This window comes from Nansenia antarctica (assembly GCF_963989245.1).
Source record: "Nansenia antarctica genome assembly, chromosome: 4".
In the NCBI taxonomy this organism is placed as follows: domain Eukaryota; kingdom Metazoa; phylum Chordata; class Actinopteri; order Argentiniformes; family Microstomatidae; genus Nansenia; species Nansenia antarctica.
This window is the reverse complement of record NC_137689.1, coordinates 1904106-1931798: the sequence shown is the minus strand read 5'-3', so window position 1 is coordinate 1931798 and position 27693 is coordinate 1904106. Positions and strand designations below refer to the sequence as shown.

General features: G+C 45.2%; 3 protein-coding genes across 3 annotated transcripts in view; 1 reads left to right on the top strand and 2 right to left on the bottom strand.

Annotated features, from left to right (window-relative positions):
- igsf9bb (immunoglobulin superfamily, member 9Bb) overlaps nt 1–27693 on the top strand; it is a gene marked incomplete at both ends in the record, with an annotated part of 196027 nt that overhangs the window by 59741 nt on the left and 108593 nt on the right. The window contains 2 exon segments of the mRNA XM_080528752.1: nt 12014–12205; nt 21930–22076. Coding sequence (XP_080384878.1) covers nt 12014–12205; nt 21930–22076 — 339 coding nt within the window.
- LOC308155433 (E3 ubiquitin-protein ligase TRIM21-like) lies at nt 1432–3090 on the bottom strand (the record flags this gene model as incomplete). The annotated part of the gene is made up of 1 exon (XM_080528753.1): nt 1432–3090. The coding sequence occupies one exon, from the start codon at nt 3088–3090 to the stop codon at nt 1432–1434; it is 1659 nt and encodes a 552-aa protein (XP_080384879.1).
- On the bottom strand, nt 5695–7748 carry LOC308155435 (E3 ubiquitin-protein ligase TRIM21-like; the record flags this gene model as incomplete). Its single annotated transcript, XM_080528755.1, has 1 exon — nt 5695–7748. One exon carries the CDS (start codon nt 7746–7748, stop codon nt 6108–6110), a length of 1641 nt encoding a protein of 546 aa, XP_080384881.1. The 3' UTR covers nt 5695–6107.

The following is a 27693-nucleotide window of genomic DNA, read 5'->3' as shown; positions in this document are numbered from 1 at the left end:
CACAGTGACTATAGCTATACTTAGTGATGTCAAGTTAATGACATGCAGGCAGGTGCCAGGTATAAACAGAGTTTATCAGGTCATAGGTTGCTACACAGCAAAGTCTTTCTCTGCCACAGATCTCAGTGTTCCGGAACACTCCCCACCTAGAGTGTTCTATGTGGTTTCTACCTAGCAACAACACTTTGATTGGCTACAAAATGAAGCATCATAATGTATGCATCTTTGGTGAATAAAGCCACCCTTGGTACTCTAGCATGATGACAGTTTGAGTGACTTTATTCACCTCGGTGATAAATGAATGAATCATCATTCACAGGTGTCAGGTAACAGGGACTTTATTCATCAGGTGTTGATGTTTGATATGCAGTGATGATAAAACCACCACAGAAACGGACTATTAGACAAACTTATAATATCACACAGAAAATGTCATCTTACAATCAGTCACCTGTATCAAATAATTCTGAAGCATATCTGATTCCCTTTCCAAGCCATTAAATCAATAACATTATTATCAAACGTACGTTCTGTTAAATGTAATTGCGTCACACACATACAGAGACTGAGGGACAACTTGTGTTTGTGTTTTAATAAGCCAGACAGCCAGTCTGCTACCTCACATCACCGTCCTAAAGCTCTGGGACCTGGACTACACTGATTATTAATGTGATCAATGGATCTGATCAATCCAAGTGAATTTAATTGTCTGAACATCCTCAATTTCACTCTGTACACACCCAGTATTCATTACACTTAATATCCCCAAAATACTTAAACATTACAATGATGACTAGCTAATAATGAAAACACAGTATGTTGTTAGAATCTCATTTATAATAATGTTAACATCCTGAGAAGTCAAACAGCCTCAGTTATATAGAGTCATATCTTCTTATGAGGCTGGAGAGGCTGGGCTATAATATATAGTATTATCTTACATTGTTGCTGCATATTCACCATCTCTAGCAGATACACTGATAGCACAAATGGACCTATCGCTAAGCCACGCCCCAAAATAGAAATTGTCCAATCAGATCACAGCAAAAGTCACTACGGGCAGAAAACTCGGACAAACAACTCGCTAATATCTGATTGTGAAAAGCTTCTAGACTAAATATTCTTGTCATCTTTAAAAAAACATGTCTATTACTTGCTGTGGTAAATCAGAAATCAGAAATTTGCCAACTCTTGCCATAAGTCATTGAATGTCATTCAGTCACGGTCAGTCAGTCAGTCACTGTCAGTGAAGCGTTGTTTGTTTGTCTGAGTTTTCAAAGGGGGCGTGGCTTAGCGATAGGTCCATTATGATAACAAACGATAACCAGATCAGAAATTACTCTGTGGTAAATTATACCATAACTTTCCCAAATGACAACAGATACAGATAAATGCTTATTTTACTGCTTGGTCAGAATTAAAGGTTAAAAATCAGTCTGTGTGATTGACAGGAGAGATGATCAGAGGGGCAGAGTTTTTACCATCATCATTATAACCATAATCACGGTTGTTGAAGTATGGATAGAGTTTCTCAGTGAAGGTGCAGCCAGTGAAAGAGTAGATCAGAGACCTGGCCTCCACATCATAAAAGGAGACCTGGCCCTCCTCATAATCCACAAACACCCCCACCTTCTGGGGCTTCTCTCTCAGGGACAGGCGGACAGAAGGGTCAGTGAGTGCCCAGTACTTATTTCCATTCATCAACCAGACAGTCCAGTATCCATTCTCAGGGCTCAGTCTGGTACTCCCCTCCCTGTTGATGGACTCTCTGGCCACTCCTACAGTCCACCCAGTCTTCTCCTTCACCTCCACTTCATAGTAAAACCTCCCTGAGGAGAAACTCTCCTTTCCTAAAACACAGAGACTATTAGAAAACCTCTCTGTGTTATCAGGGACTTTCTTTCTTGTGTCTCCATATCTAACTTGTTTCCCATCCTCAGACAGAATGAGATAGGGATTTGCTGTATCAGGGTCCAGAGACACGTCCACTGCATACTGCTGAATCATCTTCAGCTCAGCAGCATCACACAACTTCTTCACTTCACTCATAAGTGTCTCCTCCAGCTGAGACACAGCTCTCCTCACAGTCCCCACGTCGAGATCACTGTGAACCCTGACCTCAGACCAGTCCTTGGTGTGTGGAGGGGTGGACAGGAAGGGGAAGCTCTGGAGGAGGTGGAGGTGGTCCTCAGTGTGTGAGAGCTGCTCCAGCTCAGCGCTTCTCCTCTTTAGCTCAGTGATTTCCTGCTCCAGCTCTTTAATCAGCCCTTCAGCCCGCCTCTCTGCTGCTTTCTGCTTCTCCTCGATCACGTCAAGGAGCTCAGCCTGGCTTCTCTTCATGGAGTCCACCAGAGCAGTGAAGACCTGTACGCTGTCTGCTTTCTCTCTGTCTGCATCTTTCTTACTAAGACCTACCGAGTGTTTGATCTCTGAAACTTTCTGCAGTCGCTCCTGGATCATCTGCTGAACATCTGCCTCTGTCTTCCCCAGCTGAGCCTTCCTCTCTCCATACTCCTCCTCTATGGGGACGGTGTCGTGGGTCTTGTGGCCTGTTTTCTTGCACAGCAAACACACACACATTTCATCACTCCTACAGAACAGCTCCAGGAGTCTGTCGTGCTTCTTACACATCCTGTCTTCCGGGTTCTCCACAGGGTCGATCAGCTTGTGTCTCCTTAAGGCTAAGACTCTCTGATGACGCTCCAGGTGAGTCTCACAGTAAGAGGTCTGACACACCAGGCAGGACTTCAGAGCCTTGAGCTTCGTCCCAGTGCAGATGTCACAGGACACTTCTCTAGGTTCGACAGGTGTGTCTGGGGCTGGGCTGCTGGTTGCCTTCACGTCAACTGACTTCCTAAACTGAGTGGCCATCTCAGAGATGAAAGTATTGACAAAGAGATCTGGTCTCTTATCAAATGCTTTTTTACACATTGGACACTGGCACAGGTCATTGTTGTCCCAGTACTTTCTCATACAGGCCATGCATACGCTGTGTCCACAGTAGAGAGTAGAGACTGGTTTAGTGAACACATCCAGACAGGCAGAACACAGGAACTGCTCCTCAGACAGGAGACTGCTGGAGGAAGCCATATCTAGAGAGACCAGAGGAGACAGCATAAAGCATTTCCTGGAATCAATCAGATCTCGATAGTTTCAACTACGGAGCTGTCAAGACTGTCTCATGAGATTATACAGAGACCAATAATGATAACATTATTCTACATCACATAGAAAATAGTCCTTCAACCAAATAAATACATTTTACATATTGTCTATAAAAAAACTGGTAGAGAGCTTGAACACAATAGTTTATCTTGACTTGTCATTGTAAGACTCAACTCACCTGTCTGTGATTCTGTGAGAGTGGGGACGCTGTCTCTGTCCTTTCTACTGTAGGTGTGATAGATGTCTCTGTCCTTAACAAGTTTGAGAGAGTCTGCCCTGGTGCACGATACACTCTATGTCTCTAGTCTACACAGTTTAGTTTCATATCAGTAAACTGACGTTGAGATGCTCCTCCCCTCCCAGTACAGCTCTCCTCCCTGGAACAGAGTTAACCCTGGTCTGTTTCTAACGTGTGGTTTTACAGATACGCTCTTCTTACTCATCATTCCCAATCAGAGTTGAGTTTCATGTTGATATCAGCTCTGATCAAAGGAGTGATTCATCACAGTGTTTATGTGTAAAGAGACCAAGGGCCGTCTGCCACTCTGACCCTGCTACACACACACACACGCGCACACACACACACACACACACACTCACACACACACACACACACACACACACACACACACACACACACACACACACACACACACACACACACACACACTCATCATCATCTCAGTAACACCCCCACTAGCCCACTCCATTCATAAATGTACTTAGCAGTTTTTAAATTTGTAATAAAATAAAATAAAATAAAAATACCCTCTTCTTGACATGGACAGGTTATTATATTATTTTGACCTTCAGTAAAGGTGATTGTTGAAGCTTTCCTTGCTTCTGAATAAGAACTTAAACATACACCTGAAATCTCATGCTGGGTTTGTCTGTGAAATGATGCTTCTCTCTGTAAACTTGACTTGAATAGATTTAATTGTGTAATATCACAGAGCGTGAACAACTGCTCTTTAATAGATATTGATCTGTTACAGCAGGTTAATGTGTCAGGCTACTTTAGAGAGATATGTTTGTGTGAACCTTTGTGTAGTCGCTCAGCATCACTGTCTCTGTTCTGCATTTTGTTCAACAAGACATATATACATATATATATACTGTATATACCCAACTGTTTTCCAAGGTCTACACACAACGACCACTAGTTGGCCGCCTTGTAAATTAGCCTGCTTCCTACACAGAAAAACGGCAAAATAGCTTCATACTAGCTTATCCTGATGTGATTTAGAAAATGTAAGGATACTGGGTGGTAGAACACACATATCTAGGAAAAAGAAAAGGAAAATGGATCATAAATTGGGGTTTAATACACAGTGTCCATAGCACCCTATGACCCTCATTTTGTGTCTGGATTTATGGCATAGATATTATTTTCAAAAGACAGAATCAGATGCATTATTGCATTTCTTTCTTTCTCTCACACACACACACACACACACACACACACACACACACACACACACACACACACACACTCTCTCTCTATGTTTTCACAGTGACTATAGCTATACTTAGTGATGTCAAGTTAATGACATGCAGGCAGGTGCCAGGTATAAACAGAGTTTATCAGGTCATAGGTTGCTACACAGTAAAGTCTTTCTCTGCCACAGATCTCAGTGTTCCGGAACACTCCCCACCTAGAGTGTTCTATGTGGTTTCTACCTAGCAACAACACTTTGATTGGCTACAAAATGAAGCATCATAATGTATGCATCTTTGGTGAATAAAGCCACCCTCGGTACTCTAGCATGATGACAGTTTGAGTGACTTTATTCACCTCGGTGATAAATGAATGAATCATCATTCACAGGTGTCAGGTAACAGGGACTTTATTCATCAGGTGTTGATGTTTGATATGCAGTGATGATAAAACCACCACAGAAACGGACTATTAGACAAACTTATAATATCACACAGAAAATGTCATCTTACAATCAGAGTCACCTGTATCAAATAATTCTGAAGCATATCTGATTCCCTTTCCAAGCCATTAAATCAATAACATTATTATCAAACTTACATTCTGTTAAATGTAATTGCGTCACACACATACAGAGACTGAGGGACAACTTGTGTTTGTGTTTTAATAAGCCAGACAGCCAGTCTGCTACCTCACATCACCGTTCTAAAGCTCTGGGACCTGGACTACACTGATTATTAATGTGATCAATGGATCTGATCAATCCAAGTGAATTTAATTGTCTGAACATCCTCAATTTCACTCTGTACACACCCAGTATTCATTACACTCAATATCCCCAAAATACTTAAACATTACAATGATAACTAGCTAATAATGAAAACACAGTATGTTGTTAGAATCTCATTTATAATAATGTTAACATCCTGAGAAGTCAAACAGCCTCAGTTATATAGAGTCATATCTTCTTATGAGGCTGGAGAGGCTGGGCTATAATATATAGTATTATCTTACATTGCTGCTGCATATTCACCATCTCTAGCAGATACACTGATAGCACAAATGGACCTATCGCTAAGCCACGCCCCAAAATAGAAATTGTCCAATCATATCACAGCAAAAGTCACTACGGGCAGAAAACTCGGACAAACAACTCGCTAATATCTGATTGTGAAAAGCTTCTAGACTAAATATTCTTGTCATCTTTAAAAAAACATGTCTATTACTTGCTGTGGTAAATCAGAAATCAGAAATTTGCCAACTCTTGCCATAAGTCATTGAATGTCATTCAGTCACGGTCAGTCAGTCAGTCACTGTCAGTGAAGCGTTGTTTGTTTGTCTGAGTTTTCAAAGGGGGCGTGGCTTAGCGATAGGTCCATTATGATAACAAACGATAGACAGATCAGAAATTAGTCTGTGGTAAATTATACCATAACTTTCCCAAATGACAACAGATACAGATAAATGCTTATTTTACTGCTTGGTCAGAATTAAAGGTTAAAAATCAGTCAGTGTGATTGACAGGAGAGATGATCAGAGGGGCAGAGTTTTTACCACCACCATTATTACGAGGGTTGAAGAATGGATAGAGTTTCTCAGTGAAGGTGCAGCCAGTGAAAGAGTAGATCAGAGACCTGGCCTCCACGTCATAAAAGGAGACCTGGCCCTCCTCATAATCCACAAACACCCCCACCTTCTGGGGCTCCTCTCTCAGGGACAGGGGGACAGCAGGGTCAGTGAGTGCCCAGTACTCATTTCCATTCCTCAACCAGACAGTCCAGTATCCATCCTCAGGTCTCGGTATGATAGTCCCCTTCCTGTTGATGGACTCTCTGGCCACTCCTACAGCCCACTCAGTCGTCTCCTTCACCTCCACTTCATAGTAAAACCTCCCTGAGGAGAAACCCTCCTTTCCTAAAACACAGAGACTATTAGAAAACCTCTCTGTGTTATCAGGGACTTTCTTCCTTGTGTCTCCATATCTAACTTGTTTCCCATCCTCGGACAGAATGAGATTGGGATATGCTGTATCAGGGTCCAGAGTCACGTCCACTGCATACTGCTGAATCATCTTCAGCTCAGCATCACACAACTTCTTCACTTCACTCATAAGTGTCTCCTCCAGCTGAGACACCGCTCTCCTCACAGTCCCCACGTCGAGATCACTGTGAACCCTGACCTCAGACCAGTCCTTGGTGTGTGGAGGGGTGGACAGGGAGGGGAAGCTCTGGAGGAGGTGGAGGTGGTCCTCAGTGTGTGAGAGCTGCTCCAGCTCAGTGCTTCTCCTCTTTAGCTCAGTGATTTCCTGCTCCAGCTCTTTAATCAGCCCTTCAGCCCGCCTCTCTGCTGCTTTCTGCTTCTCCTCGATCACGTCAAGGAGCTCAGCCTGGCTTCTCTTCATGGAGTCCACCAGAGCAGTGAAGACCTGTACGCTGTCTGCTTTCTCTCTGTCTGCATCTTTCTTACTAAGACCTACCGAGTGTTTGATCTCTGAAACTTTCTGCAGTCGCTCCTGGATCATCTGCTGAACATCTGCCTCTGTCTTCCCCAGCTGAGCCTTCCTCTCTCCATACTCCTCCTCTATGGGGACGGTGTCGTGGGTCTTGTGGCCTGTTTTCTTGCACAGCAAACACACACACATTTCATCACTCCTACAGAACAGCTCCAGGAGTCTGTCGTGCTTCTTACACATCCTGTCTTCCAGGTTCTCCACAGGGTCGATCAGCTTGTGTCTCCTTAAGGCTGCGACTCTCTGATGACGCTCCAGGTGAGTCTCACAGTAAGAAATCAGACACACCAGGCAGGACTTCAGAGCCTTGAGCTTCGTCCCAGTGCAGATGTCACAGGACACTTCTCTAGGTTTGACAGGTGTGTCTGGGGCTGGGCTGCTGGTTGCCTTCACTTCAACTGACTTCCTAAACTGAGCGGCCATCTCAGAGATGAAAGTATTGACAAAGAGATCTGGTCTCTCTGCTTTTTTACACATTGGACACTGGCACAGGTCATTGTTGTCCCAGTACTTTCTCATACAGACCATGCAGAAGCTGTGTCCACAGTAGAGAGTAGAGACTGGTTCAGTGAACACATCCGGACAGCCAGAACACAGGAACTGCTCCTCAGAGGGGAGACTGCTGGAGGAAGCCATATCTAGAGAGACCAAAGGTGACACATAAAGCATTTCCTGGAATCAATCAGATCTCAATAGTTTCAACTACGGAGCTGTCAAGACTGTCTCATGAGATTATACAGAGACCAATAATGATAACATTATTCTACATCACATAGAAAATAGTCCTTCAACCAAATAAATACTGAACTGTCTATAAAAAAACTGGTAGAGAGCTTGAACACAATAGTTTATCTTGACTTGTCATTGTAAGACTCTCAACTCACCTGTCTGTGATTCTGTGAGAGTGGGGACGCTGTCTCTATCCTTTCTACTGTAGGTGTGATAGATGTCTCTGTCCTTTCTACTGTAGGTGTGATAGATGTCTCTGTCCTTAACAAGTTTGAGAGAGTCTGCCCTCCTGCACGATACACTCTGTCTCTAGTCTACACAGTTTAGTGTCATTTCAGCTGCCTGACGTTGAGATGCTCCTCCCCTCCCAGTACAACTCTCCTCCCTGGAACAGAGTTAACCCTGGTCTGTTTCTAACGTGTGGTTTTACAGATACGCTCTTCTTACTCATCATTCCCAATCAGAGTTGAGTTTCATGTTGATATCAGCTCTGATCAAAGGAGTGATTCATCACAGTGTTTATGTGTAAAGAGACCAAGGGCCGTCTGCCACTCTGACCCTGCTACACACACACACACACACACACACACACACACACACACACACGCACACACACAGACACACACACACACACACACACACACACACACACACACACACACACTCACACACACACACACACACACACACACACACACACACACACACACACACACACTCATCATCATCATCATCTCAGTAACACCCCCACTAGTCCACTCCATTCATAACTGTACTTACTTAGCAGTTTTTAAATTTGTAATAAAATAAAATAAAATAAAAATACCCTCTTCTTGACATGGACAGGTTATTATATTATTTTGACCTTCAGTAAAGGTGATTGTTGAAGCTTTCCTTGCTTCTGAATAAGAACTTAAACATACACCTGAAATCTCATGCTGGGTTTGTCTGTGAAATGATGCTTCTCTCTGTAAACTTGACTTGAATAGATGTAATTGTGTAATATCACAGAGCGTGAACAACTGCTCTTTAATAGACATTGATCTGTTACAGCAGGTTAATGTGTCAGGCTACTTTAGAGAGATGTGTTTGTTAGATGTGAACCTTTGTGTAGTCGCACAGCATCACTGTCTCTGGACAGAGAGAGAGACAGAGACAGAGAGGGTGACAGACAGACAGACAGACAGAGAGAGAGAGGGTGACAGACAGACAGACAGACAGACAGACAGACAGACAGACAGACAGACAGACAGACAGACAGACAGACAGACACACAGAGAGAGAGAGAGAGAGAGAGAGAGAGAGAGAGATTCTCCTGGTTTCTACATTAACTCTAGCCAGTTAGTAACAGAGACAACAGAAAGGAATTGTATTTTCTGTGGTAATGATTTGGTGGTTTAGTCAATACAAGCACAGTCATTGAATCTACATTAATCATTAATCCAGGTCTGGACACGGCTTTGACTGGTGGAGAAGGTCTGTGTGAGACCAATACCATCCACTAGTCTTCCTCAATCCAGCTCAACCCTTTTAACTAGCGACTGACTTTGACCTTTGACCTTGGAAGACAGTTGGGAGGAGATGCAGGCCAATCAGAAATCAATCAATCAATCGTTAATTTATCAATGACTGTACTGTGAAGGAGGTTTCAGCTAGTGTAGCTTTGTCACCTTCTCAGAGATCTGAAGTAACTTGTCACCCCCTCAAAACACAGAGGCTCTAGCTTAGCTTAGCTTAGCTTAGCTTAGTGTTACTGCCGGTTGATGTTTGGAGAGCTGGTGGAAGCATGATGAATCTAGACGTGGGCCGGCTGTGGCGCAGGAGGTAGAGTTGGCGTCTAAAGGTCGTCAGATCGGCGTTTCAAACCCCGGCTGGCCACATGTCGAGGATGTCCTTGGGCAAGACACTGAACCCCCAAATTGCTCCCAGTGAGCGGGCCGGCACCTTGCATGGTAGCTTGTCGCCATTGGAGTGTGAATGTGTGTGAACGGGTGAATGAGAGGCCGTTGTGAAGAGCTTTGGAATGATAAGACGCTATATAAGTCAGTCCATTTACCATCTAGAACATTCCAGAGGACACCATCTGATGTAGACTTATGAATGGCCTCTAGTAACAGCACCAGTCATCCTTCTAGAGAGACAACCCCATTGATGCCAGAGCTCTCCATGGGCCACAGTAGCAGGGTAAGACGTGAGTACATCTGATTACCAGTATTGACTGGTGAGACGGTAGCGCGCTGGGTTTCCGGTTGTAAAGCTGAGTCATGCATGCATTAGCCCAGGATCGATCCCCTGGTTGGACGGGCCGCCCGCAGACAGACACAGTTTCACTGCAATGAGGTCTGCAGCCATCCCACAGCCTGACGTCCCCTGTCAGTGTCTTCAGAAATAGGTTTAACAATATTAAGAGCTTAATATGCATAGAGTTTTTGGCCATCATGTCTCTACAGCATAAGCAATATGTGTCACGTTCTAATGCTTTGGTCCTCCTGTCGGGATCTGATGTAATGTTCGGTCGAAAGATGTGAATACGTTTCAGCGTTGTTGAGAATCAACGACACGTCGCTAGTCGACTAACACAGCTTGTTTTGTGAGCCTGCTAACAATGTGAAGTAGTGTTCTAGGTAACAATGTAAAGTAGTGTTGTAGTTAACTAGGTAGCAGTGGGGATTACTCACCCAATCCATTGCGCTGTTGCAGTATTTTGGCTCGACTAGCGAGTTTGTGTTGTTGATTCTCAACAACGTTGAAACGTAGTTCCGTGTTTCAAAATGAAAGTCCTAAAAACATTTTGATTGGTTGCCGATATACGGACAAAGCATTAGAACGTGTCACATATGTAGAACAGGACAGTATCTTATCTGTGTGTCTACAGGCTGTGTGAGACACACCGCATGTCCCCTCTCCTTTAGTGGTGTTGTAGGCACGGTACAGGACAGTAGAGCATCGCCTGTCTTGGCAGTTGAACAGGGTGGTAGGGGGGCAGGGTGGCAGTTGAACAGGATGGTAGGGGGGCAGGGTGGTGTCAAGACAAAGGGCTTTGTTCCTGGTCTCAGGATATGTTCTTTATCTCTCAGTCTTAGAACTGTTGGTCTGGGTTCTAGATTGAAAACAGATCTCAGTTGTCGACAACCCAGGATTAACTGTGACCCTCGCTGTGTGTTAACCTTCCAGAGACCTGAGGACGTGCGTTATCTTCCAGAGCAGATAGAGCCTTGGCTTTAGCTCAGCGGGCTAGCAGTCGATCTGGGTTCAAACCCGAGGCAATCACAGTTACTCACAGTCTTGTCGTTTAACCACAGCAGAATAAAAAACCCTAGCTGTCTACCAGGAGACTCAGCATGTCCCTTCCCTCCTCCCGAGGTGCGGGGGCTGTGTCTCAGGAGGTAGAGGCTGTGTCTCAGGAGGTAGAGGCTGTGTCTCAGGAGGTAGAGGCTGTGTCTCAGGAGGTAGAGGCTGTGTCTCAGGAGGTAGAGCCTGTGTCTCAGGAGGTAGAGGCTGGTGGGGGTAGAGGCTGTGTCTCAGGAGGTAGAGGCTGTGTCTCAGGAGGTAGAGGCTGTGTCTCAGGAGGTAGAGGCTGTGTCTCAGGAGGTAGAGGCTGTGTCTCAGGAGGTAGAGGTTGTGTCTCAGGAGGTAGAGGCTGTGTCTCAGGAGGTAGAGGCTGTGTCTCAGGAGGTAGAGCCTGTGTCAGGAGGTAGAGGCTGTAGTTCAGGAGGTAGAGGCTGTGGCTCAGGAGGTAGAGGCTGTGGCTCAGGAGGTAGAGGCTGTGTCTCAGGAGGTAGAGGATGTGTCTCAGGAGGTAGAGGCTGTGTCTCAGGAGGTAGGGCCTGTGTCTCAGGAGGTAGAGGCTGTGTCTCAGGAGGTAGAGCTGGCGTCTAACGACAGCAAGGTCGGCAGATCGGCGGTTCAAGCCCCGGCAGGCCACATGTCGAAGTGTCCTTGGGCAAGACACTGAACCCCAAATTGCTCCCAACGAGCGGGCCGGCGCCTTGCATGGTAGCTTGCCGCCATTGGTGTGTGAATGTGTGTGTGAATGGGTGAATGAGAGGCCATTTAGGTGCCCACATACTCACCCTGTCCCCCTTCCTCCCTCCCTAGGTGCCCACGGTCTCACCCTGTCTCACCCTGTCTCACCCTGTCTCACCCTCTCCCCTCCCTCCCTCCCTCCCCAGGTGCCCACGGAGTGCACGCGGAGCCCCAGTTCGTGACGGCGCGCGCCGGAGAGAACGTGATACTGGGATGCGACACGGCCCACGCCCTGAACGGCCAGCCCTACGTGGTGGAGTGGTTCAAGCTCGGCGTGCCCATCCCCTTCTTCATCAACTTCCGCTTCTACCCTCCTCATGTGGACCCAGAATACGCCGGTAAGACAGAAAGAAGTTTCTGGAAGAAGTCTTTGTTCTAGAAGAAATTTGTAAATTCCTCCTACACAGAGAAACTGCAAAATAGCTTCATACTAGCTTATCCTGATGTGATTTTGAAAATGTTAGGATGCTGGGTGGTAGAACGCACATATCTAGGAAAAGTCATGAAAGGAGGGTCCTGAAATTTGATCGAGTGCAAAGATTTTCCTTTTACTCACAGGGGTCAAATGACCCCACCCACGGCTGTTCTAGTGTTAATGACCCCACCCATGGCTGTTCTAGTGTTAATGACCCCATCCACGGCTGTTCTAGTGTTAATGACCCCACCCACGGCTGTTCTTGTGTTAATGACCCCACCCACGTCTGTTCTAGTGTTAATGACCCCACCGACGTCTGTTCTAGTGTTAATGACCCCACCGACGTCTGTTCTAGTGTTAATGACCTCACCCACGTCTGTTCTAGTGTTAATGACCCCACCCATGGCTGTTCTAGTGTTAATGACCCCACCCACGGCTGTTCTAGTGTTAATGACCCCACCCACGGCTGTTCTAGTGTTAATGACCCCACCCACGGCTGTTCTAGTGTTAATGACCCCATCCACGGCTGTTCTAGTGTTAATGACCCCACCCATGGCTGTTCTAGTGTTAATGACCCCACCCACGGCTGTTCTAGTGTTAATGACCCCACCCATGGCTGTTCTAGTGTTAATGACCCCACCCACGGCTGTTCTAGTGTTAATGACCCCACCCACGTCTGTTCTAGTGTTAATGACCCCACCCACGGCTGTTCTAGTGTTAATGACCCCACCCACGTCTGTTCTAGTGTTAATGACCCCACCCACGTCTGTTCTAGTGTTAATGACCCCACCCACGGCTGTTCTAGTGTTAATGACCCCACCCACGTCTGTTCTAGTGTTAATGACCCCACCCATGGCTGTTCTAGTGTTAATGACCCCACCCACGGCTGTTCTAGTGTTAATGACCCCACCCACGGCTGTTCTAGTGTTAATGACCCCATCCACGGCTGTTCTAGTGTTAATGACCCCACCCACGTCTGTTCTAGTGTTAATGACCCCACCCACGGCTGTTCTAGTGTTAATGACCCCACCCACGTCTGTTCTAGTGTTAATGACCCCACCCACGGCTGTTCTAGTGTTAATGACCCCATCCACGGCTGTTCTAGTGTTAATGACCCCACCCACGGCTGTTCTAGTGTTAATGACCCCACCCACGGCTGTTCTAATGTTAATGACCCCACCCACGGCTGTTCTAGTGTTAATGACCCCACCCACGGCTGTTCTAGTGTTAATGACCCCACCCACGGCTGTTCTAGTGTTGAATCCAGAAATGTGTTGCATACTTTCCCCTTCGTCCTTATTTAGAATCACATCAGTGAAAGCAGGGGTCAAGGGTCAGACTCTTGGAGGTGCTATCTCGCAGGCTTCAGATTCCTCACAGATTAGCGAGGTCGAGTGGGCGGAAAGGATTTGGGTGGATTAAAGTTTGTGGATTTAATTGCAGCCTTGAGGAGTTTGCTTAAGCACAGCACATGACATCATTCTCACATTATGCTCACAACCCTTCCCCCTCACACTCAGCTGCAAAAGATGTGTCTCTCTCAGGTGTGAGGCATGTGATATACCGGGTTGTGAAATGTGTGACTGAATTAGCTCTGAGGCTGTTTGTATCTCACACCATCTAATGATATCGTCCTTTGGCTTAGGTTTAGATAGAGAGAGTGAGTGTAAGAGAGAGAGAGAGAGAGAGAGAGAGTGAGAGAGAGAGAGGGAGAGTGAGTGTAAAATGTGTATCCTTCAGATACAGTAGGGCAGTGTTTAACAGTAGAACAGCCGTGCCTTTTTTACCTACTAAAAGAGCCGCCTCAGCGGTCAAATGACCCCCTCTTTACAAAGCTCAAGCTGCTATTTACACACAACGGCCACTAGTTGGCGCCTCTTGTAAATTAGCCTGCCTCCTACACAGAAACACTGCTAAACAGCTTCATACTAGCTTATCCTGATGTGATTTAGAAAATGTAAGGATACTGGGTGGTAGAACGCACATATCTAGGAAAAGTCATGAAAGGAGGGTCCTGGAAATTGATCGAGTGCAAAGATATACATTTCTCTTTACTCACTTGGTCAAATGACCCCACCCATGGCTGTTCTAGTGTTAAAAGGTTCATACTGCCAGTGCATCGGTGGGTTACCTCAATGACGATGTGGCGGCAGATACCGGTTGTGAAGAAGCCACCGCTAGGTAGTGACGAGCTGTGAAGGTTGTTTGAAAAGATCCTTCTGTCTGCATACATGACTCACAACGCTGACATTACTGGTGTACACAGAGTAACATTCTTAGGTTCAGGTTCTTGGACATTGGCATTGCAGCAGAATACAATCAACAATAATAGAATAAAGTAAAATAAGCCAGGTAATAAAAAAAAAAAGTAGAATAAGGTGATATGGTGATGGTAGTTGAACTACAGAGAGACCAGTCGTACTGCAGTAGAACAGTAGAGATGGTAGTTGAACTACAGAGAGACCAGTCATACTGCAGTAGAACAGTAGAGATGGTAGTTGTACTACAGAGAGACCAGTCATACTGCAGTAGAACAGTAGTGATGGTAGTTGTACTACAGAGAGACCAGTCATACTGCAGTAGAACAGTAGAGATGGTAGTTGTACTACAGAGAGACCAGTCATACTGCAGTAGAGATGGTAGTTGTACTACAGAGAGACCAGTCATACTGCAGTAGTGATGGTAGTTGTACTACAGAGAGACCAGTCATACTGCAGTAGAGATGGTAGTTGTACTACAGAGAGACCAGTCATACTGCAGTAGAACAGTAGAGATGGTAGTTGAACTACAGAGAGACCAGTCGTACTGCAGTAGAACAGTAGAGATGGTAGTTGAACTACAGAGAGACCAGTAGAACAGCAGAGATGGTAGTTGAACTACAGAGAGACCAGTCATACTGCAGTAGAACAGTAGAGATGGTAGTTGAACTACAGAGAGACCAGTCGTACTGCAGTAGAACAGTAGAGATGGTAGTTGAACTACAGAGAGACCAGTCATACTGCAGTAGAACAGTATAGATGGTAGTTGAACTACAGAGAGACCAGTCATACTGCAGTAGAACAGTAGAGATGGTAGTTGAACTACAGAGAGACCAGTCATACTGCAGTAGAACAGTAGAGATGGTAGTTGAACTACAGAGAGACCAGTCGTACTGCAGTAGAACAGTAGAGATGGTAGTTGAACTACAGAGAGACCAGTCATACTGCAGTAGAACAGTAGAGATGGTAGTTGAACTACAGAGAGACCAGTCGTACTGCAGTAGAACAGTAGAGATGGTAGTTGTACTACAGAGAGACCAGTCATACTGCAGTAGAACAGTAGAGATGGTAGTTGTACTACAGAGAGACCAGTAGAACAGCAGAGATGGTAGTTGAACTACAGAGAGACCAGTCATACTGCAGTAGAACAGTAGAGATGGTAGTTGAACTACAGAGAGACCAGGCATACTGCAGTAGAACAGTAGAGATGGTAGTTGAACTACAGAGAGACCAGTCATACTGCAGTAGAACAGCAGAGATGGTAGTTGAACTACAGAGAGACCAGTCATACTGCAGTAGAACAGTAGAGATGGTAGTTGAACTACAGAGAGACCAGTCATACTGCAGTAGAACAGTAGAGATGGTAGTTGAACTTCAGAAAGACCAGTCATACTGCAGTAGAACAGTAGAGATGGTAGTTGTACTACAGAGAGACCAGTCGTACTGCAGTAGAACAGTAGAGATGGTAGTTGTACTACAGAGAGACCAGTCATACTGCAGTAGAACAGCAGAGATGGTAGTTGAACTACAGAGAGACCAGTCATACTGCAGTAGAACAGTAGAGATGGTAGTTGAACTACAGAGAGACCAGTCATACTGCAGTAGAACAGTAGAGATGGTAGTTGAACTACAGAGAGACCAGTCATACTGCAGTAGAACAGTAGAGATGGTAGTTGAACTTCAGAGAGACCAGTCATACTGCAGTAGAACAGTAGAGATGGTAGTTGTACTACAGAGAGACCAGTCATACTGCAGTAGAACAGTAGAGATGGCAGTTGAACTACAGAGAGACCAGTCATACTGCAGTAGAACAGTAGAGATGGTAGTTGAACTACAGAGAGACCAGTCATACTGCAGTAGAACAGTAGAGATGGTAGTTGAACTACAGAGAGACCAGTCGCAACATGCTGATTAGGTTACAATGAGATGAAATGCAATATCATACAATATGCAATATAGTACAGATATGATACAGTACAGGAAGTTCAAGTAGTGTTCAGGTAATCAGGTAGTGTTCAGGTAGTCAGGTAGTGTTCTAGTAGTAGTCAGGTAGTGTTCTAGTAGTAGTCAGGTAGTGTTCTAGTAGTAGTCAGGTAGTGTTCTAGTAGTAGTCAGGTAGTGTTCTAGTAGTCAGGTAGTGTTCTAGTAGTAGTCAGGTAGTGTTCTAGTAGTAGTCAGGTAGTGTTCTAGTAGTCAGGTAGTGTTCTAGTAGTCAGGTAGTGTTCTAGTAGTCAGGTAGTGTTCTAGTAGTCAGGTAGTGTTCTAGTAGTAGTCAGGTAGTGTTCTAGTAGTCAGGTAGTGTTCTAGTAGTCAGGTAGTGTTCTAGTAGTAGTCAGGTAGTGTTCTAGTAGTCAGGTAGTGTTCTAGTAGTAGTCAGGTAGTGTTCTAGTAGTAGTCAGGTAGTGTTCAGGTAGTCAGGTAGTGTTCTAGTAGTCAGGTAGTGTTCTAGTAGTCAGGTTGTGTTCTAGTAGTCAGGTAGTGTTCTAGTAGTAGTCAGGTAGTGTTCTAGTAGTCAGGTAGTGTTCTAGTAGTCAGGTAGTGTTCTAGTAGTAGTCAGGTAGTGTTCTAGTAGTCAGGTAGTGTTCTAGTAGTAGTCAGGTAGTGTTCTAGTAGTCAGGTAGTGTTCTAGTAGTAGTCAGGTAGTGTTCTAGTAGTAGTCAGGTAGTGTTCTAGTAGTCAGGTAGTGTTCAGGTAGTCAGGTAGTGTTCTAGTAGTCAGGTATTGTTCTAGTAGTAGTCAGGTAGTGTTCTAGTAGTAGTCAGGTAGTGTTCTAGTAGTCAGGTAGTGTTCTAGTAGTCAGGTAGTGTTCTAGTAGTCAGGTAGTGTTCTAGTAGTCAGGTAGTGTTCTAGTAGTAGTCAGGTAGTGTTCAGGTAGTCAGGTAGTGTTCTAGTAGTCAGGTAGTGTTCTAGTAGTAGTCAGGTAGTGTTCTAGTTGTAGTCAGGTAGTGTTCTAGTAGTCAGGTAGTGTTCTAGTAGTCAGGTAGTGTTCTAGTAGTCAGGTAGTGTTCTAGTAGTCAGGTAGTGTTCTAGTAGTCAGGTAGTGTTCTAGTAGTCAGGTAGTGTTCTAGTAGTCAGGTAGTGTTCAGGTAGTCAGGTAGTGTTCTAGTAGTCAGGTAGTGTTCTAGTAGTCAGGTAGTGTTCTAGTAGTAGTCAGGTAGTGTTCTAGTAGTAGTCAGGTAGTGTTCTAGTAGTAGTCAGGTAGTGTTCTAGTAGTCAGGTAGTGTTCTAGTAGTCAGGTAGTGTTCTAGTAGTCAGGTAGTGTTCTAGTAGTGTTCTAGTAGTAGTCAGGTAGTGTTCAGGTAGTAGTCAGGTAGTGTTCTAGTAGTCAGGTAGTGTTCTAGTAGTCAGGTAGTGTTCTAGTAGTAGTCAGGTAGTGTTCTAGTAGTCAGGTAGTGTTCTAGTAGTAGTCAGGTAGTGTTCTAGTAGTAGTCAGGTAGTGTTCTAGTAGTCAGGGAGTGTTCTAGTAGTCAGGTAGTGTTCTAGTAGTAGTCAGGTAGTGTTCTAGTAGTAGTCAGGTAGTGTTCTAGTAGTCAGGTAGTGTTCTAGTAGTCAGGTAGTGTTCTAGTAGTCAGGTAGTGTTCTAGTAGTAGTCAGGTAGTGTTCTAGTAGTAGTCAGGTAGTGTTCTAGTAGTCAGGTAGTGTTCTAGTAGTCAGGTAGTGTTCTAGTTGTAGTCAGGTAGTGTTCTAGTAGTAGTCAGGTAGTGTTCTAGTTGTAGTCAGGTAGTGTTCTAGTAGTCAGGTAGTGTTCTAGTAGTCAGGTAGTGTTCTAGTAGTCAGGTAGTGTTCAGGTAGTCAGGTAGTGTTCTAGTAGTAGTCAGGTAGTGTTCTAGTAGTCAGGTAGTGTTCTAGTAGTAGTCAGGTAGTGTTCTAGTAGTAGTCAGGTAGTGTTCTAGTAGTCAGGTAGTGTTCTAGTAGTCAGGTAGTGTTCTAGTAGTCAGGTAGTGTTCTAGTAGTCAGGTAGTGTTCTAGTAGTAGTCAGGTAGTGTTCTAGTAGTCAGGTAGTGTTCTAGTAGTAGTCAGGTAGTGTTCTAGTAGTCAGGTAGTGTTCTAGTAGTCAGGTAGTGTTCTAGTAGTCAGGTAGTGTTCTAGTAGTCAGGTAGTGTTCTAGTAGTCAGGTAGTGTGCAGGTAAGCGCTTTGAGTTGCATTTCATGTAGGAAAGTCGCTATATAAATGAAGCTTTACTTACTTACTTACATACTAGTCATAATATACAGTATATTATTAATGCAGTGGAGATGGTGGTTTGGGTTTGGACATGCAGACCTTTTCACCAGACTGTGTCACAAATACAGTATGTGGATAACCAGCATGCTGTAAACATGTAATAATAATAATAATAATAATAATAATAATAATAATAATAATAATTCATTATATTTGTATAGCGCTTTTCCGGGGGTCAAAGAAGGGTTGATGGGTAGAAGGGGTGATGGTTGTGTCCTCAATGGTGAGTGTGACGGGTCCGGTTTTATTGAGTGTGGATTTGGTGCCGATGAGAATGAGTTCTGTCTTGTCAGTAAGCCATAACACCTCCCTCGTTCATTTGATTGAAATCCCTCACATGGGCTCAGTCATGTCTCACTGAGTTGCTGTGTTGCTGTGACGACACCTTAGTAGTTTCAACCTTTAGTAAAAGCACATTGTGTAGAAGAACACCATCCTGCTTTTACCTGCTTCAGACACCTTCCAGGAGCTGTGCTGCCTCTGCCTTTCCCCCTGAGCTGTTTTTAGACAGCGCTCCCCACACACACACACACACACACACACACACACACACACACACACACACACACACACACACACCACCGGTACAAATTACACCTGACAGGCGTCAGAGAGATTGGCAACCCCTTGCTGTCTTTTAAACAATGTCTCCCCGCTGTGCTACGGTAGCTACAGGAACGGGCCTCTTTTTCAATTTGCGCTGCTGGGTTTGGAGCCGCAGTCAGTGAGCACTTACAGTGTACTGGAGTGGGGACGGAACAGCATGGAACAGAATATGGGTCAGGGGTCAAGGTTAGAGGTCAATCCTAGCTTCCTAGCCTCACAGCGGTGTGAGTTGTGTCTGGTCTAAACGGGGGGCTGTGTGGTTGGTTGTTCTAGAAGAGGGCAGAGTGAGGGCAGCGCTTCCTCTCAGCAGCCTGCTTGCCCTCCATCATGCCATCACAGCGGGTCTTTGTCTTAGAGGCTCAGTGAGAAGGGTTTGTCTGCTGGCGACGAGGCTTTAACATTTAGCGAGAGAGGGCTGAATGGAGCTGTGGTAGAGAGGGCTGAATGGAGCTGTGGTCGACGTTCAACGCTGCCGTTTAACTGTTTGACTGCTTCCTTCGTGGACTACAAAGGTCAGTTTGTCAGGCACACAAGACTTCGGTTCAACAGTGTAATATATATGCAGATCTGTCTGGATATACTGTACAGTGCCCTGAGGAAGTCATCGGACAGTGAAGCGTTTTGTCTTCTTTTGGCTCCACTCTCCAGTGACGATGACTGTGAGGTGACTATTGAGGTTAAAGTAGAGAGCTTTTGCAGCTCAGAGATGTAAAATGAATGAATGACCTTCAGGAACTATTCAGACCACTTCACTTTCCACGTTTTGTTTCACTCCATTTAAAATGGATTTCATAAAAAAAAAAAAATGCCATCAAGGCACACACACACACACACACACACACACACACACACACACACACACACACACACACACAATACCCCAGAATGACAAAGCGAAAAACACACGTTTAGAAATGTCCTTGTGACTATGTGTAACCTTTGTGTTTCTTCCTCAACTGCTGGCTCCCTACTTTATCACACAGATAAAAACATTCCTCAGACATTTAAGCAATATCACACGAGAGGGAGTGTGTTATACTGAATATCAGCACGGCTGTGATTCGGTCGTAGGTACGAGGCATGTCGTCTAATTAACGGTCATTTAGTAGAACATCTGTGCGGCGGAGTGATACATATAGTTAAAAGTCCCAGTGCTGTTATACTGTATATCAGCACTCATGGAATGCCTCTTGTCCAATCAAATTACTTGGTCGGAACTAACTGTTGTATAATCCTCAATATCAATGTGGCGAATCTCTTAAGTTTGGCTAAAGAAGAAGGTCGACATTAACGACACGAACCAAAGAAGCTCAGAAGCTTCAAATCTGCGCTGTCCTTCTTCAGTGTGCATGCTCTATGTCAGTTCATACCTCAACACTAGAAGAGCCGTGAGGGGTCACGGTGACCCCTGTGAGTAAAAGAAAAAATCCATCTTTGCACTCGATCAAATTTCACGACCCTCCTTTCATGACTTTTCCTAGATATGTGCGTTCTACCACCCAGTATCCTTACATCTTCAAAACCACTTCAGGATAAGCTAGTATGAAGCTGTTTTGCAGTTTTTCTGTGTCGGAGGCAGGCTAAAAAAAAGAAGCGCCCTCTAGTGATCTCTGTGTGTAAATAGCAAATTCTGTGTAAATTCTAATAAGGGGGTCTATTTGACCCCCAAGGCGGCTCTACCAGTAGGTAAATTAGGCACGGCTCTTGTAGTGTTAAACAGTCAGTTAGCAGCCACAGTGTGTGATTCATCCACATGCCCTGATTACATACAGGCATCTAACTGGATGCAGCAACATTAAGTTACTAAAAAACGAATCACTCAGGGGTGTAATGAGCCGTATAGTAGAAGGCTTTGATATCGTGGCTGTTGTGCCCCTGAAACACCCTTTGTTTAGCTGATACCATCGCCCCTGCCATCTGTTATGACCAGTTGACATATTGCAGAGAGAGCCAAATCATAAATCCCACTTCCACAGCGTTGACCTGTGCAGAGAGGAAGCAGCTACTCTCTCAGGGTGACTGACACCCCTGCCTGGTTACGGTCAACACAGCGCCTCTGTCTGTCTGTCTGCCTGTCTGCCTGCCTGTCTGTCTGCCTGTCTGTCTGTCTGTCTGCCTGTCTGTCTGTCTGCCTGTCTGCCTGTCTGACCGTCTGTCTGTCTGTCTGTCCGTCTGCCTGTCTGACCGTCTGTCTGTCTGTCTGCCTGGCTACGGTCAACACAGCGCCGCTGTGATGGATAGGCACCTGTCTGTCTGTCTGCCTGTCTGCTCTCCTCCTCCTCCTCCTCCTCCTCCTCCTCCTCTCACTCCAACCCTTGCAGCAGGCAGATCTCCTAGCTGAAAGCATCTTCCTCCTCCAACCTTTTTTTTCCCTTTTTCTCTCCTCGTATTCTTCCCTTCTTCTTCCTTACCAACCCCCCCTCCCTCCCTCCTTCCCCCCCTCCCCCCTCCCCCCCCCTCCCCCCTCCCTCCCTCCCCCCTCCTCCTCCCTCCCTCCCCCCTCCCTCCCTCCCTCCCCCCCTCCCTCCCTCCCTCCCTCCCTCCCCATGGTGGTCCAGGCAGGGCCAGCCTGCAGGGGAAGTCGTCCCTGCGTCTCTCTCAGGTGCGCCAGGAGGACCAGGGCTGGTACGAGTGCAAGGTGCTGATGCTGGAGCAACAGTACGACACCTTCAACAACGGCAGCTGGACGCACCTCACTGTCAACGGTGAGTAGAGAGAGACACACACACACACACACACACACCTCACTGTCAACGGTGAGTAGGGAGAGACACACACACACACACACACACACACCTCACTGTCAACGGTGAGTAGAGAGAGACACACACACACACACAAACTCACACACTCACACACACACACTCACACACACACACACACCTCACTGTCAACGGTGAGTACCACACACACACACACACACACACACACACACACACATACACACACACACACACACACACACACACACACACACACCTCACTGTCAACGGTGAGTACCACACACACACACACACACACACACACATTGGCGCTTCTCCATTGACCAGACCGGACGGTACAGGATGGCATGCAATTGTATCCTACCCGTACCGTACTTTCAGAAACGCTTCTCCATTAAACACAACAGACCCGGAGCGAGCCGGGACAGTAGGAGGAGTTACGTGTCATAAGAGCACTTCACCCAAAACAGGGAGCGCAGATTTACCGCTGGCTGTCCACGGCATTAGTCAACTACATGCAGGGCCGGTCCTAGGCATTTAGGTGCCCTAGGCGAGAGTATGATTTGATGCCCCCCACCGCCTAGGGCATTTGGCGCCCTAGGCGCCCGCCTAGTTCTAGTGCTATCATCTCTCTACTATCAACACCTCTGCCAGACAAACTCACTGCAGCTGTCTGTTGGGCAGCTCGCCACACCGAGTCGGGGGTTCCATATGTCTCTCGGTGGGGCCGAGCCGAGTCTGAAAATATCTGAACCGTGTCTGTGGCACCTACGGTTGCGACGCTAAAGTCCTTTAACCTTTAATGTCACACTAGGCCGAAAAGCCTGAATTAAAGTCCTGGGGTACGTTTGGGCCCAGGGAACGGGCAGGGAACGGGCTGCGAAAGAGTCACACTCACCAAACTTGACACACTCCTTCCCCTTCATGGGACATTGGTGACACAGCCCAATGAAAAGGGCTACCTGTAGGCGAAATCATTTTTCTGTTTTTTACATGTGCTTAAACTACAGATTGTAAGCTTTCAAATGATGCATCATACATTGAAATCGGAAACAAATTGAAGACGACATGAGTATTTGAAAGTTGCTATACCGGAAATCACTAAGCACAGAAAATCCCCATCAAAGATAATGAATCCCCATCAAACAACAAGAAACGAAGTCATTGTGTTATAGATTACACTTATTTAATGAACGTAAAACTGTTCGGAAAAATAACGAGTGGGTACTTCACATCTTCGAGTTGAATGTTAGCTAAAAAAACGAAAATCTGAAAAGAAAAAAAAAAAACTTTAAAGACGAATTTGACGTCTTTCTCATTTCCGAGAGGTGTCCAGAAACACCAGGAGCAGTTGTACAATTTGTACAATTTCTAGGGAATGCATTCCCTAGAGGCCCTGCACGCGACGCGGCGGAAAACTGTAGGGAGGTTCTAACACCTAAATCGCACCCCTAAATCGTGACGTGTTTCCGGTGCCGCAATAATAATAATAATAATAATAATAAATTATATTTATATAGCGCTTTTCCGAGGCTCAAATACCCTGACAATATGGGGAAAACGGGAAAGTGCTGTGTCCCTTGTTGTATGAATAGATCTGACCGGTCTCAAAATGTGCAATCGGGCTAACGTTACTCATTCTCGCAGTTCCAAATGAATGAACGTTGAAGCGCACTGCCATCTGGTTGTAAAATAGCCTAGTTTGATAGGCCTATTGACAGCGAATAAAACAGTGAAGATGACAATTGTTTCTGCTGTTGTTATTAAAATCTGTTCTCCGTTGGTTGTTTCTCAAAATGTGGCCTATTAAAATCTGTTCTCCGTTGGTTGTATCTCAAAATGTGGCCTAACTAATTAATGCAAGTGCAGCCCGACAGGCGCACATAACAGGCGCACCCCTGCGCTTTCAGAACGAGCTACCCCAATCTCACGTCGGAATTCGACGTTTGGATGCAAATCTCACGTCGGAATTCGACGTTTGGATGTGATGGACAGACGTCGAATCCTGACGTCTGCCGTGTGAGACCAGGTTGGTGTGTGTGTGTGTGTCTAGTGTGTGTGTGTGTGTGAGATGTCAGGGTGTGTGTGTGTGTGTGTGTCTAGTGTGTGTGTGTGTGTGAGGTGTCAGGTTGTTTGGGTGTGAGGTGTCAGGGTGTGTGTGTGTGTGTGTGTGTGTCTAGTGTGTGTGTAGCTGTCAGGGTGTTTGGTAGAAGAGTTGGTTCAGATGTTTGGAGACGGGTTGTTTTTCTTTGTTATGTGCAGGAATGTGTGTGTGTGTGTGTGTGTGTGTGTGTGTGTGTGCGTGTGTGTGTGTGTGTGTGTGTGTGCGTGTGTGTGTGAATGTATCTAGTGTGTGAGAGTGTGTCTAGTGTGTGTGTGTGTGTGTGTGTGTGTGTTTGTTTGTGTGTGTGTGTGTGTGTGTGTGTGTGTCTAGTGTGTCTGTGTGTATGTGTGTGAATGTGTGTGCTCAGCAGAGACAAGGTGCAGTATTGACGGGCCAGTTCATCAGCCAGGAGCCCCGGGGTCTCTGGTGACTCACACACACACACACACACACACACACACACACACACACTTACACACACACACACACACACACACACACACACACACACACACTGGTAGCAAGGCACCCACACCACCACACCACACCATGGCTTATTAGAGACAGTGAAAGATGGCTAAGACAAATACTAATAAATTAAAAAGACTTATATAGTCGCCTTCCAAAGCTGCTTTACAATGGCCTCTCATTCACACGTTCACACACCCATTCACACACCGATGGCGAGGTAGGCAAGCTGCCATGCAAGGCGCCGGGCAGCCCGCTCTTTGGGGAGCAATGTGGGGGTTCAGTGTCTTGCCCAAGGACACCTCGCTCGACATGTGGCCAGCCGGGGTTCGAACCGCCGATCTGCCGACCGTGCGATCATTAGACGCCGGCTCCTCTACCTCCTGAGACAAGTGCAGTCCGTTTCTTCAAACACAAAAACAAATAAACACGAAGGAATTTTTCAATCAACGCACGAACGTCCAGCCTCCTCTCATTCTAGCGTTTGACATCATCACTGCTACGATTTTGGACTCGAGAAGGAGGTGCCAATCCAAGCGTAGGTAAACTAATAAACTAATAAAACCCTGTCCCACCCACCCCCTTACCTCCTTCACCGAGCAAGGCGGCTCGCTCTGATTTTTTTCTGCATCTCTGTCGAGTGACGCCACTCCGATACAGTAACTCATTACTATCACTGTTCCACAGCCCCTCCGCCTTTAGAAGGCCTTACATAATCCAGGGGTTTATTTATAGGAGCCTCGTGTCTAGGCGCAACCCTCCCAGGAGTGCAGCTCGGAGCATAATGAAGGTGGATATAGCAGCAGCAGTTGCCTTGCCTGTGTGCCTGCCTGCTAGGCTCCCAAGCTGTTCAGCATCATAGAAAAGCTGTTTGGGGGCCAATAGCGCTTAGCATTTAGTGGTTAGCGGTTATATTTTGGGGGTTATGAGGATGTCCGAAATAAGATGTCTTAGGGGGGTCTGGTTGTATATGGATGTTTTTAACAGTCTCCTGGAAAGATCAACAAAACATCTGACCTTCATACACCTTTATAAGACATACATCATTATGGCATCTTTACAGCCGTGTTGTGTCAGCAGGGATATCATCAAACTATACTGACCGATACCAAACCTGATAGTCATTCTCTTATCGTGGAAGTGCACTGCTTACTCATGATGTGGAGAACAGTTCACAAGGCTTTGCGGGGGCAGGATTGATCAGGTTGAGGAGATGGTACTCTCAGATTATTGTTATTATCAGTGATCACATTAGAATATTGAGCACGTCTGCCATTTCCAATCACTTTGTCGTCGGCTCCACCAAGATGCTCTCTCAGCGTCTATGAACCGCCACCAGGTGCGCTACACTGAGATGCCTTGTTCGATTTTTTGATGATGATCTGGCCAAAGTAACAACACAACACCTAGCCAGCAGGAAAGTAAACATCGCCAACTCGTCAGCCCTCATGCAGGAGCTCAAAAGATATCCTCGAGTCCAATGGTCTTGACTGGTCACTAGTCATCAGTATTCTACTTGATGTAGATCTATTGATCTATTGTTATAGTGATAGTGGCTTAATAAGTGATGCAATCAGTTTGGCCTTAAGTGATTTAATCAATTTGTTCTTTTAAAGACATCTAAATATATTATTGTATTTTGTATTGAGTATAAAACAGTATTAATGCATTTAAACATTGAGACAAGAAGCTGTCTTCTGTACCCGCTCTCCCAATATCTCAAACTGTGACCCCCCTCCCCAAGAAAAAGTTTCAGGCACAGGATTTTGTCCCACTTTAAGCCCTGGGCTTCAGAGCACAGAGGTTACAATTAACGAAATGAGGAGAACGGATGAGCTCAGAATCTCCAAAGATGAGGCCATCACATCCGCCAGTAGGAAACGGCGCAAGTGTCTGAGCACAAAAAAATATAATCAAAAGACATCAGCAGGAAAAGGATGAGGGGCTGACATATGGAGCAGGCATGGACAATTAGGGCCATTTAGTTATCAGTTTTTAGATGTTCTTTATTGTTGTTGATAATAATTAGATTAAATATTGTGTCTGTAAATAGTTTCCAATGAAAAACATTTTACATTTTATAAAGGCCGTTTTCTCAAAATGAGTTTTTTCTCATACTCTGAGCTCCACTTCTCTCACTTCAGTAGGACTTACATACACCAAACTTTCCAGTTGTATTCCTATCTATATTCTGAGGTCTCATATAACAGGGTTTGTTAATACATCATTCATAGCCTGATTTATGTAACATTTACTCCTAAAAACATGGCGAAAATTTACTTTTTTGGCTGTTCCGACAGCATTTTCTGATTTATGGAGTGATAAAAAGAGATATCCAAATTCCCTGTTATAGAAGACCTTGACTCTAATATGTCAACAAGATGAAAGAAGAATTTTTAACCTGGCTTTATCCAATGTTCAGATTTCTGATCTTGAATATTTGCAATATTTATGCAAATTAGCACATATTTCATTAGATAATGCCTCATTTGCATATTTAAACATTATATTTCTGAAAACTTGTAATACAAAAAATTGTCGTCTTAATGCAAGTGATTAACTGGGGAAGTTTCATGGTGATATATATTAGTTACATTTTTATCTTATTACCGGAACGTGTGTTCCCTTAACAACAGATAACATGAGCACATAGAACACAGAGTTAACAACAGATAACATGACACATAGAACACAGAGTTAACAACAGATAACATGAGCACATAGAACACAGAGTTAACCAACAGATAACATGAGCACATAGAACACAGAGTTAACAACAGATAACATGACACATAACACAGAGTTAACAACAGATAACATGACACATAGAACACAGAGTTAACAACAGATATCATGAGCACATAGAACACAGAGTTAACCAACAGCTAACATGAGCACATAGAACACAGAGTTAACAACAGATAACATGACACATAGAACACAGAGTTAACAACAGATAACATGAACACATAGAACACAGAGTTAACAACAGATAACATGAGCACATAGAACACAGAGTTAACAACA